The 21,996-nt window shown below is 35.7% G+C and overlaps 1 protein-coding gene across 1 annotated transcript in view; it reads right to left on the bottom strand.

Moving 5' to 3' along the window:
- The window catches only part of LOC138308344 (IQCJ-SCHIP1 readthrough transcript protein-like), a 103,054-nt gene that overhangs the window by 13,028 nt on the left and 68,030 nt on the right, over positions 1-21,996 (bottom strand). The window contains 6 exon segments of the mRNA XM_069249337.1: positions 356-367; positions 804-875; positions 3,022-3,113; positions 3,116-3,221; positions 5,657-5,692; positions 7,594-7,815. Coding sequence (XP_069105438.1) covers positions 356-367; positions 804-875; positions 3,022-3,113; positions 3,116-3,221; positions 5,657-5,692; positions 7,594-7,815 — 540 coding nt within the window.

The raw sequence follows: 21,996 nt of genomic DNA, 5'->3' as shown, positions 1-21,996 counted from the left end.
ATCAGAAGTACCTGAGTAAAGGAAGGCCGATCTGTAATATAAATCAGAAGTACCTGAGTAAAGGAAGGCCGACCTGTAATACAAATCAGAAGTACCTGAGTAAAGGAAGGCTGACCTGTAATATAAATCAGAAGTACCTGAGTAAAGGAAGGCTGACCTGTAATATAAATCAGAAGTACCTGAGTAAAGGAAGGCTGATCTGTAATATAAATCAGAAGTACCTGAGTAAAGGAAGGCCGATCTGTAATACAAATCAGAAGTACCTGAGTAAAGGAAGGCCGATCTGTAATATAAATCAGAAGTACCTGAGTAAAGGAAGGCTGACCTGTAATATAAATCAGAAGTACCTAAGTAAAGGAAGGCCGACCTGTAATATAAATCAGAAGTACTCGAGTAAAGGAAGGCTGACCTGTAATACAAATCAGAAGTACCTGAGTATAGGAAGGCCGATCTGTAATACAAATCAGAAGTACCTGAGTAAAGGAAGGCCGATCTGTAATATAAATCAGAAGTACCTGAGTAAAGGAAGGCCGACCTGTAATATAAATCAGAAGTACCTGAGTAAAGGAAGGCCGACCTGTAATATAAATCAGAAGTACCTGAGTAAAGGAAGGCCGATCTGTAATATAAATCAGAAGTACCTGAGTAAAGGAAGGCCGACCTGTAATACAAATCAGAAGTACTGTATTGTGTATTCTGATGGAAACTACTGTTAATTAGTCAGTGTTATTTACATATATAATTATCCAAATTAGAAATATGACTGCCAGAAACCAGTGATATGATTATAAATAAGAACTTACGATGTCAGTGACTGGAGATTTCTTCTTTTTTTGTTTCTCCACCTCCAACTGCATGTGTGCCATAGTACTAGCCTGTAGACAGAAGATTATATACATTATACAAACGATTTAGCATGTAATTAGTTACTTAGCTGGCCACATTTCACCTCCATTTATTGACTAATAAGTCAAAGACCCAACATACTATATGGAGATGCCATTTAATGACATGGGCAAAGCATCATTAATTAGTAGTCCCACTTTCTGGTGATTGTGACATTTGATTTATATGATATCACCATCATTGGAAGGTCAGAATTAATCAAGATGTTCAATATCATCAGATTTAACTTTGACCATGTGTTTTTTGTTTTTTTGTTGTTTTTTTTTTAAGTAAAACATCTGACTTCCATATTTCAAATTGCTAAGAAAATCCTTTTTTAGAATTCTGGTGTCTCTCAACCAGGGGACAAGACCCAGAGCATTCCTCACTACAGTGATTGTCTCCAGGGTCATCAACAAAATACTATTCATTCAGGTCTTTCAGCTTATATGCTGGTTCAGAGAAAGAGGTTCAAAGTATGTTTAACTTGAACAAGTACAAGAGGAAGAAAGTGAGGGACTTGAATTCCAGTTGTCCTACTTGTAGCTAATTCCACTTGATACATATCTGTTTTGTTTGACCATTAGTCATCAAAACTTCTGCTTTGTCACAGAATTGAAGAATAAATCTTGTTTTGAGTTTTGCAACCATGCTAACTCCCTATGGAACCATTATTTTTATCAAATATAGCTTTCAACATTTTTGCATTTTTTGAGAATGGACATTAACCAGACAATAAACATATCTGATCCCCTCATGGTGACAGGTTTTGTTGTGTGGACATTTCCAGTAGTCAGATAATGAAGGCAGCACGTGCAAAACGATACTCAATTTCTATCCATTTTGTGCTCTACACAGTTATCAAATTATCAATGCTACAATCTTCATACTCTTCTCACAACATGACCCTTTACTCTGATACTTGCCCCTTGGCACCAATAGTCCTTGGTTTCCATCAGACTTCCACTGACTTGGACGACCACAAGGTACTAATCTGGACACCATCTGAATACTATTCTGTCTCTGGGGTCCCCTAGACCAATCCTGGTTCCAATCTCACTATACATAGTTCAATTTGTATCTCTTATATTCACTGTTGGCTCACTGATTCAAATCTACATGTATTTATACTGATATCCTCTCCAGTACTGTTTTAATAAAACTTAATGAATGTTGCCTTTAACCTCTTTCCACTCCCTTTGCCAATTCAAATATATATGCTATCTTCCTCCAAATGACTTAATTAAAAAGCTCAATTAGCTTTTCCTTCTTCAACTTGATGTCAGAATTTGTAGCTTTTTTGTTTTCTTTCTGATTTTGTCTCCATCTTAATTCTGAATGTTTTTGTCTCCATCTTAATTCTGAAGAAATATCCATAGGTTAATGTTACGAGAAAGAATGATTCAGAGGTAAATTCAGTATTCAGCAAATCGAAATAATTTGGTTTAGCTCTCATTGTATCGACCACAAAAAGGGAATCCTAAGAAAAATTGCTAGTCTATTAGACCAGAAGCAATGTTACACTCCGGTTTATGTACACAATGTATAGATCCATGTAATTGCAGTAATTTGGAGCGAAACTTTAAATCATGACATATATTAGATCCGAACCACTCCCGCTAACCAACCAATACCGTAACTTACAGGCCAGTTATTCCTTGTTAGGGCCTAACCTACACCAAGTGCGGATCAATGATTTCATTTGCATCCGATTCCCCACGGATACACCGATCCCGATGTAATTACCGAAGACATTCAACGTTTGACAAGCTTTTACAATCACGCACCACTGCAAAACATTACTGTGTATATTGCAATGGATCTATTTATGTAGAAACAAATTGTCTTGTCTCTTGTAAACGACTGTCATCTGATATTGAAGCATGGCCATTTTTAGAGCACAGTTTCCCATCAGCTTTGATTTATGTTCAAGGATACAATGTTTCTGGTATTATTATTACTGTATTCAGCCCATGGCAGCTAATATCTCTAAAAGCCCCTTGGAAACGTAATCTGTCCGTCAAGACGTCTATGTCTGGTACCAGGGCAAGACAAAACACAGAGACAAAGATCTCTGGGTATTCAAAGTGTGTTGCCAAGGACACTCAATTTGATGACGTTCCATGTTTAACGTACCTGTGCCAAGGCTATTTTGGCTTCCCGTTGTAGTCTAGCTTGTTTCTTAAAGAAATCTTCGTCCCCCATTTGTTTGCCTCCAGGGACCGCGCGGACTTCGTTTCGGCAGCCACAGACATTTTGTTATCAGATAGATCTGGGTTGGATCCAGTGGCTGCTGATGTTTTTACATCTGTTGATTCTAGCTTACCCAACTCAGTCTGAAACACACAACAAAGACAGGTAACTATGCAGCTGGGTATTAATAAACTTTAATGGAAAATATTCATCATAGTGAAAACAATATCAAGTACAATAAAAATCAGGTTAGGAATGATGCCATTGTCATTTGTGACAGTCTGTGTAAAATTGCTATAACTATCTGTATTAAGAATGATTTCAAGGGACGAAGTGGAGAGAAAAGAATTGCAATAACTGTTTGTATTAAGAATGATTTCAAGACACGAAGCAGAAAGAAAAAAATTGCAATAACTATCTGTATTAAGAATGATTTCAAGGCACGAAGCAGAAAGAAAAAAACTGCAATAACTGTGTGTATTAAGAATGATTTCAAGGCACGAAGCGGAAAGAAAAAAATTGCAATAACTGTTTGTATTAAGAATGATTTCAAGGCACGATGCGGAAAGAAAAAAATTGCAATAACTATCTGTATTAACAATGACTTTAAGAAAGGAAGAGCAATGAAAAGAGTGGGTACAGACTCAGCTGCTATAAGGTTCATTTCTCTCTTGGTTTTCATTAACTTTTGTCTTTTGACAGATCGTGTGACTGGACACCGGCGGCGTTGTTCCTGATGGAACGATACATCAGTTGTATACCACATAATACACCAATGTCTCCCTGCGGCCATCCATTCTTTTTATGTAAATAAGAATAGCGGGGCAATGATACATCTTGTAGGAGCATGGCTCCCTCTAGACCCGACTTCCATAACATTTATATCTACGTATTGGAATTTACATATTACAATCTCTGATCACCGTTGGACTCTACCCAAATCTACCATTATGTTACGCCAATGTTTTGTATACAGAGGGTTTTTAAGCCCTGTTTTCAGTCGAAAACGTTTCTCTGTTTAACTCTTATATAAATGTGGATCCTAAACTCTATTTTGTTACTTCATATATAGTACTAGCATTATGTAATACACAGGTTTTGAGGTACAAGCAACATGGGTATTTATCAAAGTTGTTTTATTTACCATCGATTATTCCTACCTTCCGGTGAATGTGACATCACAAAAATCACGACAAAATATTTCACTATCATAACATAAATGTCTGAAGAAATTTTTCAAAGATTTTTGTTTTCTTTCAAGAATATCAATTTGTTCAGATTGAAATAAAAATTGTTTAGTTCACATAAGCAATTGTGTTAATTTCATGCTTGATTTTCAAACGAGCAATCATAATATAACATAACAAGAACTTAAGGGATATACATACATTTGATCTAAATTAACAGCCAGCAGTCATTTAAGGACATGCTAGGTTTAGGAGGTGGAAGAAACCCAGAGTACCCAGAGAAAAACTACCGACCAGCAGTCAGCACCTAACAAATGCCTCACATGAGATTCAAACTTGCGACCCAGAGTTAGAGGACTTGTGATAATATGTGTGGACATCTTAACCACTCAGCCACCGTACTGGCTCCTTAATTAACACCTTCATTTGAAATAGATTTAGCCTGAATATTACAAAGACAGTACAGCAGGTGTTAGTATCCAAAGGAAGCTGTGTTATTTCTACTTTAGTTCTCCTCTTGTAATAGATTTTGAGCTCCAAACCATAGTTTTACTATAACCTTGACTGACACTCTTTGTGTCAGCGTTTGATTTAAACATTAAGAGATTGTATGAGGTTGCTTGAAAGTGAAGCATCATAAACTTCAATTATACTAAAAAGTAAAAAAACATCTACGTCCTTGAGCTTTAATTACCAGTCTCTTTGATTAATGTGTGTGTCTTTGGTGAAGCCACAAATGCTAGCATTATGAAATTCTAAAAATCTTGTCAACTAAATAACATATTTGCGTTATGCAGACGTATTCTGCAAATTCCTTAAAATGGGTTGAACACATTTATTCTTTTCCTGTAGCAAAATTACATTGAACACATTTATTCTTTTCCTGTAGCAAAATTACACTTTTTATTTTAGTCACATTGCATGGTCATAATTTAATGTCTGAAATATTCTGTCTAAGTAATGTGTAATTTTGACAAAATTCAGTAATTTTACTTTCAAAGGGGGTTAACTCTCATTAAAATTCCGATATATAATTATGTTTATAGATTCAAAACAAATTACAATGATGCATCATCTCATGCAGATCTAAAGTCAATTGGTAGTTAAGGTACATGGAATGTTTTCAAAGGAGTCAAACAAAAGACATGCACTTTTATCCAAAAAATGCTTTGAACATTTTATTCTAAATTCAAAGTTTATCGATCCAAAATATTTTGTTCAAACTCAAAAATGCATTTGTCATGCAATCATTCCATTAATCTGAGAATTCTACAAATCACTGTTATGGATTTGCTTCAGTTGATCATTTCTGTGTATGATCATCAGAAACCATGCTCTCAATATGTGACCCATGATGCATCAGTCACACTGAGTATCAAGCTTTTTCTCACCTTATTTCGAAAAAATTTGGAAAGTTTTGAAGACATCTGTTGAAAAATTTGTAATAATGTTACTAATAACATAATTGTGCACAAAGAAAAGAACAAAAATAGCGTGAAAGTTCAAGAAGCAGTTGATATAAAAACAATAGCAGACAACATATGATCATTACACAATATATAAAATACAACATATTTTTGATTCTGAAGAATTTCAAATTCAGAGAATCAAAACCTAATTTATAATTATTTGACAAAATCAGTTTTCTTTGATCATGGGCATGGTTGAATGTGATGAAATGAGATATTTTTCTTTTGATATAAATTGAAAAATATCTGTCCATATTTGTAAGCTAAAATGTCATTATTTCAACCAAAGATTTTCCCCCACTTCACACAAACAAATTTCAGTTACATATACACCTTATACAATTCAACAGGGTGATTTCAGTATTATGAGATGACTTTGCCAAAATTAACTTCAATCTCTGTTTTATATCAGTCGACATTTGTATGATAACATTGATCGTGACATTACATTATAAATATCTAAAAAAACATTTTTTGAAAAATTGAATAATTCAAACTGATAAAATACATTGTATTCATGAATTTGAAAAACAGTTATATCAATTCTTCAAACATCATTTTTCTCAAAGAAAAAGACGAAGCCTTGCTGTCTGAATTAATACCATACATACCGTATGTAAGAATGAATATGATAATAATTGAGTCATACCTAATATGACGTAATTTCCAAAGCGGAGAGAAAAAGAAATGATCCGACCGCAGCCCTGAACACCTACCCGTACTATAAGAGTTGAACCACCTCTAGAACTGATACACCCACAGCCTACACCATGTCAGTATTCCATGAGGAATATCCGCTTATTAAAAATGAATAATTAACACACACAAATCAGACCATGATATAAGACCTCGAAGCATGTCGACAGCTTTCACGGCCGCTCTTCTCCAAACAAGTGAGGAAGAAATATCAGGCACGGCAGACTACTGGCTAGCTTACTAGACACTGGTATATATTGATCAGGGGCTATTGAGTATGGACAAGATAAGAAGGTCTATAATGGGGTAGGTGGCTAATGGTGCACTTAGGGAGTCAGCCACAAGACCCTACCCGGATACCCGAGAGGGCCCTACCCTGATACCTGTGAGGGCCCTACCCTGATACCTGTGAGGGGGGCCCTACCCTGATACCTGTAAGGACCCTACCTGATACATGTGAGGGCCCTATCCTGACACCTGAGAGGGGGGCCCCACTCAGATACCTGAGAGGGGGGGGCCCACCCAGATACCTGAGAGGGGGGCCCCACCCAGATAACTGAGAGGGGGGCCCTACGTGATAGGGCCCTACCCAATACCTGATAGTGGGGCCCTACCCCGATCAATACCTGAGAGGTGGGCCTTACCCCGATCAATACCTGAGAGGGGAGCCCTACTATGAAACCTGAGAAGGGGGCTCTACCCCGATATCTTTGGGATTTTCCCCCCATACCAAGCCTTAAAACTGTATACTTATTTAATTGGCTGTGGTGCACTGTGTGTAACTATGTGTTTTGGGATAGGGATAACTATTATCTACAGGTTTGTACACAGCAAGTTTGACAGTGCATAAAGGGCAATAACTCTATAAATATACAACACAATACAAGTAGTACAATGTAGTTGGAAAGAACTTTCATCATCTTTCAGTTTTGGAAATATTTACTCAGCAGAGTAAATAATAGTGATAATTAAAGCCTTTGTTTCCAGAAATCGGTGCCAGCAGATAAATACAATTATACAACACTTTATTCACTATTCTAATATAGTTAGTGCTGGGGTTTGTGCTGGGTTTCTGCTGGGGACCTTTTCCTGAGTGATAAATGTAAGTCATGTATTGGGGATATTTCCTAAGTGATAGTATTAAGTTGCTTTCGTATACTGACCTTTTCCTCCTGTAGGAGGTCCGATTTTTGCGGTGAAGACTTAATCGGGTCGGGCTCTTCTCCCGGAGATTCATTCATAAAACAGATCTGTAGGTTCATACCACTCTGTAGTCTTTTGGAGAGGTTTGGCTTTTTATACGATCTCTCGCCACCGTAATAGTCCTCTTCCAAGCCCCCCATGGCCAGCTTTCGGCGGATCTCCTCACGGTCATTTCGCTGTGACTGAAATAACAAGAGCACACATGAAGCAGATGCCCATAATTGGGACAGATCGGATCGGGATGCTGGGCTTGAATGAATATGGATTTGTTGCAGATCCACAAGGATGTAATTGCATGCAGGATGCATTGTATTTTAATGGCACGGCCAAGTGATTTATTCATCAATTTCAATTTTTTTACCAGCAATCTTTGGGAAATTTAAGGAATTGATTTCTCATTCAGCTGACTGAAATAGTTTGTTTTTTTCTCTCTTTTTTTTTTTTTTTTACATCTTCTTAGACATTTTAAATCGTAACCATATTTTCAATAAATTCAATAACTTAAAGTGTAGAAGTTGAGATAGTAGAACCAGAACCATTTTTCTGAGGGTGATGATAGACAACTTTCCATGCTTATATCATTTAAAAAAAGAAGAATTACTTTACCGTGTTGAAATTTGGTTAACAGTTCATTAATTTGAACCCAAATAAGGTAAAAGAGCCCCCCCTTTTGAACAAAACCCTGATATGCAATAAATAATTTGAGCAAACAAATGTAGCGGCATTTTCTATTTATCTAAATATTGGTTGTCTGCATGCTGCAGCTATCTTAAAGGAATCAATATACAGCGTACAAGACTGAAACATCAATCAACAATGCTAAGTCAACAATCGGTGACTAATGAATAACAAACCAGACAAAACGTTTTAGGTATTCACATATCATATCCTGTATAAGGTTGGTCCATGGATGAGTGTAACTGATACAGACTGTGCAGACCCCATCAGACATAATATATTGGCTGCAACATCAGCAGTATTACATCAACTACAACGCTGACGGAGCCAGGCATCAACTATTACCATAGCATTTACTGCAAAAATAATCCTCTTGGTACATTACTGCAATTAAACAAATCTCGGGAAGCTTGAAAATCAATATTTGTACATAATAAACAAGAACCAATAGGTTGCATGGTTGTTATAGTTCAAACGTTTTGGTAATGTATTGTTTCATTTTTTGTAGTATTGGTTTCATGTTTCATGTCAATTGCTATAAGGTCGATCAATGGCATCCCGCTCCAGAATGCATGATACACGGATATATGAGTGATTTTATAGGTTTTGGAGACATATAGTATATAAATTGTGTCTCTTTGTGATAGTGTGAAACTATTGTCTACTTTGTTTAGTGTTAGCATACTGTAACAGGAAAACAGAAAAATTGTAAGTCAGATCGCTGCTCGAACCTAGGACCTCCAAACACTAGTCAGATGCAGCAGTCTACGGATTGAGCTACCTAGTCAATCCTCCCCTGCATTAATGTACACTACAGAACCATACCAAAGGAATATATGTTTTTTTATTCCTGTGAAAAGTATCAAAATTCAAAGCAGAAAGTTTTTTAAAGAAACTCAGTAAATAAGACAAGGGCTGGGGTTGTTGGTAGATGTTACATACCATGTTTCGATACCAAATTCTAGATAGATGGGACATATATTTCCTGATCAGTTATTACACAGTATAAGTTTTCAGTCTGTAGCCTGGAGTCATGGTTGTCATCATCTATATTTGATGGGAAACACCCCCCCCCCCCCCACCACCAAAATGTCTCTAAAACGTAATGTAATTTCAACTACCTCCATCTAAAACGGAGACAGGCTGAGATATAACAAGATGGACCTGATGAACAGATTCCCTCCAACAGTTCATGGTGGTGGCATTAGTTATGTCATTATCAATTTAGTAAATGCATACTATATACCAGGTCATTAAGTACATAGATTCAAGTAGACAATGAGGGATCAAAGTGTTAGAAGTTCACCAGCAGGAATCCTGACTATAGATATCCTAAGGTGAATGGCCTAGCTGCCAACAGACTTTGTACCAACACAAGGAACACACTTCACACTGTGACAAAACAATCGTTTTATATCAAGATCTTAATGGGTAGAGTGAGGTAAATCTTCTAGAACCTAAGAATCAATATTTATTCATTTACGGCACACGAGGATGAAGGAGTTGTCAATTTTACTATTACTAAATGATGGAGTAGTACAGACTGCAAGGTAACATGTACCTAACGACCTTTAGTTGATCATAGGTGAATTTATTGTGATTTCCAGGATAGGTTTATATCTAAACAAGGCCTGACAGTAATACATATTCATCCAATGGGATTTCAGTATTCAGTGGCAATATGATATCTAAGTACCAACTTTTAAATCACTTTATTTTCATAAGATACAAATTTCTGAATAATTTTGAGAGGCCAAACAAATCAAGAGGCCAAGAGGGCCTGTATCGCTCACCTATTTGTAATGCCAAGTAATGTTCTGAATACAGGATCATTGTTTATTTTCTGAAGAAATTTAAATATTTACTTCAAATTCCCCTATTGGGCCCGCCCCTCCTGCCCCCAGGGGGGTCAGAGCCAAAATTTATACAAGTTCTGTTTCCCTTCCCCAAAGGATGTTTGTGGCCAAAATTTGGTTACAATCCATGCAGAACTCGAGGACGAGTAGCAATTTAGAGGATTTACCTCTATTTCCCCTATTGGGCCCCGCCCCTCCTGCCCCCGAGGGGTCAGAGCCAAAATTTATACAAGTTCTGTTCACCCTCTCCAAAGGATGTTTGTGGTCAAATTTGGTTACAATCCATGCAGAACTCTAGGACAAGTAGCGATTTATAGGATTTACCTCATATTCCCCTATTGGGCCTCACCCCTTTTGCCCCGGGGTGTCAGAGCAAAAATGTATACAAGTTTTGTTCCCCTTCCCCTAAGGATGTTTTTGGCCAAATTTGGTTGCAATCCATGCGGAATTCTAGGACAAGTAGCGTTTTATAGAATTTAATACCTCTATTATCCCTATTGGACCCCGCCCTTCCTGCTCCCAGGGAGTCAGAGCCAAAATTTAAGTTCTTTTCCCCTTCCACAGGTGAGCTAAAAATGAATGCACAATTGTCAGTAAGAACCTTGTACTAATGTATGTAACTCAGGAATATAATTTTGAAGCGAATTTTCAGCCATTAAACCTTTGTCATATATAACAGTCAATGCTCATAAAAACAAGATAGAGGTCCAATGGTCCTGTATGGTATTTCAATTTCCAGTCTTTTAATCAGTTTTTTAGTTTCTATTTTTAGTAATTACACTGTTATCTGACATTGATTGATAGGTCAAGGTTATTAATTTGCACAATCCTATATTCAAGGCCTAATATACAAACTTATTCATTCCAGTGTGTAGTACTTGGAACCACAATCTAATCTACAATTCTTTATTGATAAAACAGTTAATAAATATCCTTGGATATTTTTGACCTTTAAAAAGGGCATAGTCAACTTATTTGTATAATATCCCTTGCCTTCCAATCCAGCAATACAGAATTTACATCAATTCCAGGCCATGATTTCTCAGAAGTTTTGACTTAAGTCGGCACTTTTGTTTCAAGAAATTGAAGCCTTTTCTCTTTGCTGAGGTGAAAAAATAGTTAAATGATTCTTGCATATTTCACCTGCTGCATTACCTATATATATATAAGTACTGACAGCCCACCACACATACAGAAGATGGTTATATCAATTACTAAACAAACTCCCACGTAAATCAAACCTCTCGCCACCCACTGTCTATTGTATATTCATGCAGTTTGGCTCCTTATTGATCTGGAGTGCATTCCATATAAGAGTAAGGATGCAGAAATGTTTGTCTCTCCGGGACAATTTATAAAACAGGGGTGGAGCAAGTCCTAGAATATCATCTGATGAGAGCAGATAACTTATGTCTCCTGGGTAGTTTGAGGAAGACTAATTAATGGATTGTTCTGCTCTAGAAGTTTAGTGATGACTTTATAAGGAAACATTAATTAAGAAAGGCTTCTGTGTGGGCATGATTAATATATCTTCTGGGGGTCAAATTTACTGTACATATCGGAGTACAAATGCTACTTCGTTATAGCATCAGATTATCCAATCAGAATCTTTCTAACATCAGAAGATGTTAAGTTGCAGATGTTTAATCATTTATACATTCAATGAATTTATATTCACTTTATACATCGAGTAATACTTCAAAGTACTCTTGTATAAGTAGGGATCATCAGGTTTGGGTGAGTTATCTCCCTTACATTGGCCTTATCACAGATACAATGTAAGGTATATTATATTCACAGGAAAATACTTATGTAAGGTATAATATATTCACAGGAAAATACATATATTAATAATTATATTCACATTATGATACTGAATATGTGATCAAATTAGAATTTTAGGTACTCCTTCGGTAATCACAACAGAATAAATGGTAATGATGTGTACAGTTTGATAAAATTAAGTTGTAAGTCAAGAGTCTGTCAGCTTCCGTGCTGCAACCTTCATACGCTAGTTGTAGATTTGCGTTGATGTTGTTTAACTTTCTTATATTAGTTTTATAATTAGTCAGGGTAATTAAAGAATATGCAAGGTTTGGAGGAGATGGAGGAAAGCCAGAGTACCCGGAGAAAAATCACAAGTCTACAATCTTTAAATACCTAAGCTAGCAACTGCCCTTTACATTGATTTTGAATGTCCACAGGTGTACAAAACCCCTCTCTTAGAAGTCAACATACCTACTCCTAAACATTGACACCAGTTTGATTAATCTAATGTAGAATATGATTTCAACCGCATCATCTCCCTAGTAAAAATACAATACTGGTTTTGAGACTATTACACTGGTAATCTTTATCAAATATCTGAAAGGTCAATAGTAGTATGACCATTGGCGATTGGAAATGTTTCAGTCTTCAATAGTTTAAACAACATTATAATGGTATTATCTCTAGATCATGGCGATTACTAAACCAACTTGGCAGTTAAAAAGGATTATGTGAGAGACTATTGATGAACTGTTACACACTGTCTTGATTTATAGTGAGAGACACTATTGATGAACTGTTACACACTGTCTTGATTTATAGCTCCAACTTCTCAGGGCGAGTCAAAAGTAACAAAATATAATTACATACGGTTCATGTTTCAGTTGGGATAATCTCAGAAGAGCAACACATATTACATTATTTTACTGGTACAATGTAAGTAATATGTCCAAACTTGATGTTACCAGGATCAGTAGATTTGAAAGAAGAATAAAAGTCATTTTATGAAAATATTAATATTTTTTTAATATGTATATTACTCTAAAGCCAGTTATTTTCGTGGGGATAATATTTTCCCGATTTCGTGGCACAATGCTTTGATCGCCAAAATTTGATCCGCGAAATAATGAGAAATGGTTGTATGATATCTGCTTTTAAAAAATCCATAGAGCGAAAATTTGCTTATATATGATTTTTAATTTTTAGATCAAATCGCAAAAATTATGGTCCGCAAAAATACTGTTTGTTGTCAATTGCGAAAATTATACAAATATATCAATATCTCAAAAATTGTTTTGTCTCAGCAAACTTTGGAGGTTTGTTTGACTATAGGGTCTTCTTTATGATTTCTGGTATAAAAATAGTCTTTTTTGTTTGTAGATTTATAGTTACAGTTTTTAAATACAGATTTGTATCAGATCATATATCAAATCATATGTTAATGTTTACAATAATTATAAACTTCACCATATGAAGTGATAAAACATCATATTGCACAGTTGTGCATTAGTATTTCATGACAACTTTATCAACATGTGAGTGTGAAATTATTCTTATGATTTTAGAACAGGTCACAAAACATCATTGACTGTTACTCATTTAGAAATGCAGCAATTAGCAGTTACCAATGATTTAATCAAATACAGATTAAACAGTTAAATATTGCACATATACTAAAATGACCATAATGCATCCAATATGTGTGGGTGGAAAAAAGAAAGAAATTTTCTACATTTGTCAACAAAATTAAAAAAATTCCATTACACAATATAAAATAAATCCCTACCACTGAGGAAGATGCAGTATTGTCAATCCAAGAGGTGGGCCGACAGATCCCTGAGCCGTTCGTTTGGGGACTGAAGCTTAAAACACTAAAATCCCTGTCGGAGAAATCCAAGTCTAGCGGCTCAACATCATCGGTATTGTCACTATTCATATTCCAAAATCCAACGCTGGCATTTCCCACGGAATTCTCGACTCCAGCATACAAAATTGTCATTATAGGTCACATTATACAAATGCTCCAAAAACCTCCAGCTAACATGTGTTCCTGTTCAGGCATTTCCCGCTAATTACGGTTAGTGCACGCGCCTTCCCTGTTATAACGTACGAAGTCACACTCACTAAATTACCAATCTATAATTTCATTTTCTTTATTTTGAGGATAATTATCAACCTGCTGGCATGCCAATACTGTTTATAATGTGTCAGGGCAGCATGAATGGAAAAGCCATTATGTTTTAACACTGACAGTCCTATAGTAGATAGTTCCCCGTCCATCTATAAACGCCATCCAACGACACAACCCATCACGTTTTAATCCTCTAAGAGGATTGTGTGAGTATCGTAAATATCATTTAATTGCAAAAAATCTCATTTACATCCAAACTCATTTCGCATTTTTCTCTGCAACTTTTGAATGTCAACATTGATTTTGATAGCTGGATGGTAATTTTTGTACTATAAACCCAACCAATTAGTAATTATGTCAGCCTTATACATTATTCAGATATGCTTTTATTTCATTAGAGATCTACTCACTCATATGCTACACATAATACTACTAATGCTGTATGGTTATCTTCACATGGAATCATCAGCAAAGTGGCTGAGTTTGTTTTAGATATTTTTTTTATTTTCATATTATATCTCTATATTTATTGTTTACAGATATAGATCATTTGTATCACTATACCAAAACGTCAAGAATAACCATACAAGTTAAACTGATGGTCGACTGCTAGATTGTACCTACTGGTTCATCATTTGATGACAGATCAAACATGCGTACATGTCATATCCTTAGCTATAACCAGGCAGGTAAGATATTTGAGAGAGGATCCCAAGGATATATATCATAATTTCAAAGTAAGGAGATAATTTAGAAGAAAAAAGCGTGAATTTATAAATATAACTTGCAATAACTCTTAAACAACATGAATACTTTGACCTTGACCATTTGACCCAGACTTGATATGATTACAATCATTGTGACCTTGGTAATTATCCAAACACATATTGGTTGGTCCCACAAAATCCATGACACCACAGAAAACTTATCACATTTAGCTCTTCAGACTGCTTTTCAACTGGCTGGATATTGTTGCTGGATATTAACTCTACAGTTTGTCTTCTTATTCAAATTCATGACCACATATGATCCACATACAACTCCCGTTTCTTTAGCAGTATCTTCTTCGTTTTTTCTCACTTTAGACATTCATATCAAGCCCGAGCTGCTTTACAATGAGTCGGTGAACTACTCAATAGCAAATGTTCAGATTCTAAAACAGGCGAAACCATGCTTCAGAATCAATTGCCTCAACTTCTTGAGACTTTCGATCCGGTGGTTTGTACGAATTTTAGATTACACCTGTCACACTCAAACTGGAAGCAAATCAAATCGTTGGCTCCAAAAGCCTGTTTCAGCTCTGTAGTGGGAATCGGTCAAGGCCATAGGCATCTATCAAATACTCACACAATAGTCGCTCAGTCTGGTGAAAAAACAGTTGGCGACACAAAAACATTCCTCTACTGTAGCTTCAAAAGGTAACACATGATTAAGCCATCAAAAGTAACCCGCTACATTGAACAGTTTTCATAAAATATTGCACACTGATCTGTTCATTATTTTAGATACAATCTGTATCGGGATGTCTAACCACCTACAAGCTAGGCCATTTTGACATCATATGTGCCCTTTGAAGTCAATGTATATTAAAATGAAGCTTTATCAGATTGCCATCAATAACAATGAAAGCTTCAGCTTCAACTGAAGATACAGTAGGCCCTGATAGGGCACAAACTGAAGATACAGTAGGCCCTGATAGGGCACAAACTGAAGATACAGTATGCCCTGATAGGGTACACCAACTGAAGATACAGTAGGCCCTGATAGGGTACAACCAACTCCAAGAACAATACAGTAGGCCCTGATAGGGTACACGCTCACCTTCCTCAGGTCCTGAACCTGGATATAGCCAATCAATGTCTCCAAGAACACAAACCTTAAAAGTGCCAACAAATACTTAATTAGCCGATGATTCTCTTGGTGTAATTTTTGTTTATGAAGATCCTGAATGGGTTAGCTGACAGGGTACATGTTTATCTGGCCTAGGCCCAGAGTGTGGGTACACAATGGCCTAGTAAGACCAGAAGAGTTCTAGATGCAAACATGTATGGGCTGACGTTTTACATGTTTTCTTTAGGAAGACCAACAAGAAATTTGGCATGTCAGCTGATGTAGCCCCAGAAATGTACATGCTTTCTTTAGACACCATCAGTGTTACAATGCCCAGGTTTGACATTTGACACGTCCTCTCCTGGGGCCAGGGAAGATATTGATCAGCTCCTGTGTTTAGGATGACAGAAGCCTGTTCTGCTTAGTACTAAAAGGATATCTCTAGAAAATGGTACTACACTGTCACCTTCTATTTAAAACTGCGCTACAATAAAACCTGATTTTGTTAATTTGTATACACAAAGGTTTCAGCTTCACCTTTATATCCTCCATTTAATGTCTCACCAACAATCAAAGTCATTTCAGGACTGCGACCTCCTAAAGGGGACCACAGTGGCTGAGTGATAACGATTATATTCTCTCAATATATTACCACAAGCCCTCCACCTTTGGGTCAAAGGTTTGAATCCCATCTGAGGCAATGGCTAAGTAATGCATAAACACTAGTCAATGATTTTTTTTCTAAGGATATTCAAGTTTTCCTCCACTTCCTAAACCTGGCTTGTTCTTAAATGACTCTGGCTGTTAATTTAATAGGCTGGTAAATGTGTGATTTGAGTGACCCCAGTGATATATATTGGTAATATGTCTCCTTGTGATAGTTATAGTCATCTGTAACTACAATATAAAGTGTCTCCTTGTGATAGTTATAGTCATCTGTAACTACAATATAAAGTGTCTCCTTGTGATAGTTATAGCCATATGTAACTACATTATAATGTGTCTCTTGTGATAGTTATAGTCATCTGTAACTACAATATAAAGTGTCTCCTTGTGATAGTTATAGCCATATGTAACTACATTATAAACTGTAACCTCACTGAATTATACTTGAAAAGAACCAAGCATGAAGACACATGTAACATTATCAGTTTATGAATTCAACCTGAACACTATTTTAATTTATTTGAAACATGTATTAGTTACAGTTTTTTCCACTTTTACTATTACCATTTACTGGGATGCTTAAAATATCACTTCTCTGTGAATCTCCATTGATACTCTATCTGGTAATAGATTTGACATTTACTTCAGGCGTGACAGGAATAAAATCCCAGGTTACTGTACGCTCTATAATTACTGTGTGTATTGATGCTGTAATCCTACCGATATCCAAAATCAGTGCGTCTAATTGTATCTCTCTTCGGCAATTGACTTTTCGATTTAACCCTAAATTACGTCGATAAAATTGTGGATCAAACAAGCTATAAGGAAACGGAAGTCTGTATCGATGTTTTGTAACCTGTCTCAGTAGAAGACAGAAATACCCTACAGATGAGGAATGGATACATAAAGGCTAATAGAACTAAACCAATGTATAGACAAGTGACCTTGAGGGTTGACCTTGGAAAGTGATCAATAAAACAATATTACACCAAATATGTATACCGTATATGATCTAAAACCTAATGAAAGCCAGATAAAATGTGTTTGGTGACACTAACAAATTGACCGATCGCTATGCAGTATCTAGCCATGCCTTGTGCCCACAAACGAACGTTTGTTCAATGTCCGCTCAGGAATTGTAACAGACACATTACAAATTCTATAGTCAAAATAATATATGTCAGACACCTCAATATTTAACCACTATATGCTCATTCTGATTTCAGAATATCTGGGTCAGTCCAAAATAACTTAATATATTGCAAAATGATTTTTTTTGCAAATCATTCACTGCGTCATTTAGTGTTTTCACTCAATGTACTGGATGTACTAAAAAAACAATTCCATAATGAATTTTGTGGAATATTCCATATATATTAAAACAGATTTATGTTTAGATTTTCACACAACATGCGATAATGTCAATGATTCAGAATTGTTATCAAATTATTTAGTGCTCCATGTACGTTATAGGTTTCTAGTATTGACGTCCTATCTTGAGACGGCCTGTCGCCACAACCTCCTCTTTCAGACATTACTGCCGACTCAGCTTAAATTACAAGACATCTATCCAACTTGTATTTCCTCTTATCAACGCACACTGTGTGTCAAGATTAAATCAATAAAAAAATCTTCTGATCAAACAAAATGTAATTGTTGAACAGAACAAGAATTCCTATCTATTTCTGTGATTGCAATTTCTAAGAATTCTTTTGGCAGTATAAAATAGCGATTGAAAAAAAGAATCCTAAGGTTTCATGATCAAATAGAATTTTCATTTACTGTATTCGACATAATAAGCGACCAGGGCAGTTAAAAATTTGAAAAAAATGAAAAGATGCTGATAAGACAAAATTCTTGCAAATCAATATAGTTTTGTGTAATTTTGACCTTAATTTAAGACTAGGCAATTGAAATTGAGGCCTCAAAAACGGGGAGGGATGCTTAATATAGGGACACGGGTACTTATTGGGTCGAATACGGTAGGTATTGACCATGGAATGCATGATTGAAACTGATTTTGCTTGATTTTAGACATTTTTAAACCTAATTTCAGGACTAAATTTCATCTTTATAGACCAGCTAAGTATTGGAGAATGTTCAAATCTGAATAAAATTTTCCAATGTTTTATCAATTGATTTTTAGAAACACTGTTTAATATCATATATTCTACAGCAAATGTATGGGCTCACTGTATCCAATTCAAGCCTTTGGTGTCCCCAAATGTGAAATATGGGGCAGATGAGGACAATCAATACGTTACCAGCGACATGTCGTAACACTATGTACACCAACTCCCTCGGGAACTATATATAAAACAATGTACTAATATTTTATGTTACACCCTCCCCTAGGGACTATCAACACTGTACTTGATGTTACTTGAAATGTAATTATGTCACAAATTTATGGATCACAGAGACGTTACAGCTAGTGCACACCTATAATATACCTGTTGTTTTATGTGACACACTTTTTTCAGTAACCTACTATAAAGGGTATCTTTAAGAAACATATATTTACATCAGCTCAATGCCTTTATTTCTTAAACTCATTCACCCCTAAAGACACTTATGAACTTTCTCAGTTCAAAAGCTGGAACAGTTCACTATGAATTTTCAGGGGTGATTTGAATTTGATCATTACATCAGTCATAGAATGTACAGGATGCTGATAGGTGTGGGCTAGGTATATGATAATCAATTTGCATATTGGAATATGGAATCCGACAAAACAGTAATAGTCATGATTTAATGTTTAAAAAAAAAATACATTAAAGTATTTTTGATTTAGATGCGAAAAAATAGTACAAATGAGTTTTTTCTGAGAATTAAATAAATGGTTGAAATAAAGGAACTTTTACTGGTGAGTTACTAATCAACTCCTAACTGAAATTATAGCTCTCCACCTGTATGGGGGAGGGATGGGGGAGGGATGGGGTGGGGGAGGGGGGAGGGGGTCAGCAATATAGGTATAGCTGTGCATGTAAGCTTCAATGCATCCCTAAGACCTAGTGATACAATCAGAAATGACCATGAATAATTCTCAATCCAAAAGACTATGCCAGTTGATCATAACAAATTTCAAATACTAATATGATGATCTATATGGCACAGTGGCAAATCTACAGCAGGCCATTTAACCTAGAGGATATAACTTTCAAAGTTTTGTAAAACAAATCAAACTTGCTTTTAAATTATTTGTTTATAAAACTACTCACCATCATAGCATGGAACTAGAAATAGCCAGTGGTCAGCTTCAATGTCATTGCTGGTCACTTTAACCCTATATAAGGCTATGGGTGTTTAAGTCGTACATGTGGTCAGCTTAATGTTTGTTTACAATAGCTATACACAAGTTAATCCCCTCAATCATGGGATCATACTCTAGCTAACACCCTGATTACAGCCCTGACTTATAGATCAACATCTTTAACAGTCCAGTGGGCCAGTTTAAACCACCCCTATGTTTACATTGACAGCACACTCAGCTTTAACAGGGAAATGGAAAATGGGGAAATAATCGTCATGATCAATATGTTGCTTACCAAATATCACTTTTTATATGGAAACTAATGAGGTTGTTTTTACTTGTCATGGCGATAAGATATTTGACAAAAAAAATTTTAAATAAATTTTGGTAAAGTATACACATGAACATGTTAGGTTGACAAACATTAGAGTAGTTTATAATTACATAAGTGTTTAGTGTAGGAGACATGAGGGGGTGTTGGTGGACTATAAGTACACATATCTTCTCCATGAGGTGTTGGTGGAGAACACAGGATACACTTATAGCTATCTAACTCTACACCACTTCATACACCACTCGAGATTCATTTAATCTGACAAGTGACCATACTTAAAGGATAAAGTAGCTTCTATTCAAACTCAGTGACAGTTTCTAGTGCGTGGACACGACTTCTCTATATGTTCTTAAAATCACTACATGCAGTTGGAAGATACTAGATCATTTCAAATCTCTTGTTCACCCGATCAAACATAATGATCAATAGTTTACTCAATATTTAAATTGCATGGACACATGTCCCTAGAATATCAAAAACATCACTAAAATTTGCTGTGACTTGTCTGACTACATCACATGCCTGAATCTAAATTTCAAGCTAGGGGGAGATAATCTAGTATAAGAAAAACTTAGGGTCTGGTGGCCGTCAAATGAATGAATTACACTATCACATTTTACTCATAGACATAATGTACTATTTATATATACATTTTACTTCATATATTGTAAAACCATTAAATGGAGTGCATCAAACCATTCTAATTTCTTATTTGGTGATAAATTTACTGTCTAATAGGTTAATCATTTCACACATTGTCTGAGGATCATAGCTAGCATTTAACCCAAGTTTTAAATCAATCCTAAGTATCAAAAACTTGGGTTGTTGACTTATTCACCTCCCAGTTAAATAAATATTTCCCAAGAAAACCATGCTTAAATTGTACAGGCTGTGAATAGAGGTGTTCAAATAAGGCTGAGAAATCTGAAAAGATACTAATTTGGTCATTTGTAAGACCTTTATATTCTCATATTTCAGATTGACCACAGTATTGAGGTCAGCTTTTTTAAATGATGCTTTCAGCTTTATAAATAAGACACCTTAGAGCAATATCTAATGGGACCATTTTGTCAGCAAAAAGATCGGCTTACATAATGACTTTACATACAATGAAATGTCCACACAAAAGCAGTTTAGGGTCAATCAACCAACTGACCTAAAACTCAACAGGCTGTAATTACCAGGACAAAATGGAAATAATCTGAATAAACTGTTTATTTTTTTACCCTCTCCTTGCTTATTCAAAGCAAGTAGAGGCAATATTTTACGAAAACTGTTAGCATCTGTCACATTTTAGTACATAAATGAAAATTATAGGATTTATTAGTGCAGATATAAATTAGGACAATTCAATGGTTCAAATTACCAGAGATATCCTTTTAAAAAATTTAGTACTGCACATGAATTAGAGCTTCAAGGAGAGGGCAAAAACTGCTAAAATAAAACCACCACTAAAACTAGTATGTTAACGGTATTCATAGATATTAACCTATTAACAAAACATTTTAATTACTTTACAACTGGGCTTCACTTTTTTTCCAAGGCCAGTCTTGATGTTTACAGTTCTGTGTGCTGTAAACATTTGCCAGTTAAGGCAGTTTTAACCTGCATATTTTTTTTTATAAATGTTAAGACTACTGAACCTTTTTATGTAAATGATACCCTTATGTCTGGAACAAACCTTTAATGTACAGCATTGTACTACAACAAAGTTTAAATCCATCAGATGTAATAAACAGCTATCTCTACGATCCTGCATCATCAATACGACTAGGATCTAGGCACATTTTAACAGAATCTGTAATCAAACTGACAGGTACCCCCGCCCCATTACATATTTTTTTCTGT

The sequence above is a fragment of the Argopecten irradians genome, chromosome 14 (assembly GCF_041381155.1).
Source record: "Argopecten irradians isolate NY chromosome 14, Ai_NY, whole genome shotgun sequence".
NCBI classification, from domain to species: Eukaryota; Metazoa; Mollusca; class Bivalvia; order Pectinida; family Pectinidae; genus Argopecten; species Argopecten irradians.
The sequence above is the reverse complement of the archived record's forward strand: the minus strand, read 5'-3'. Positions and strand labels throughout refer to the sequence as shown.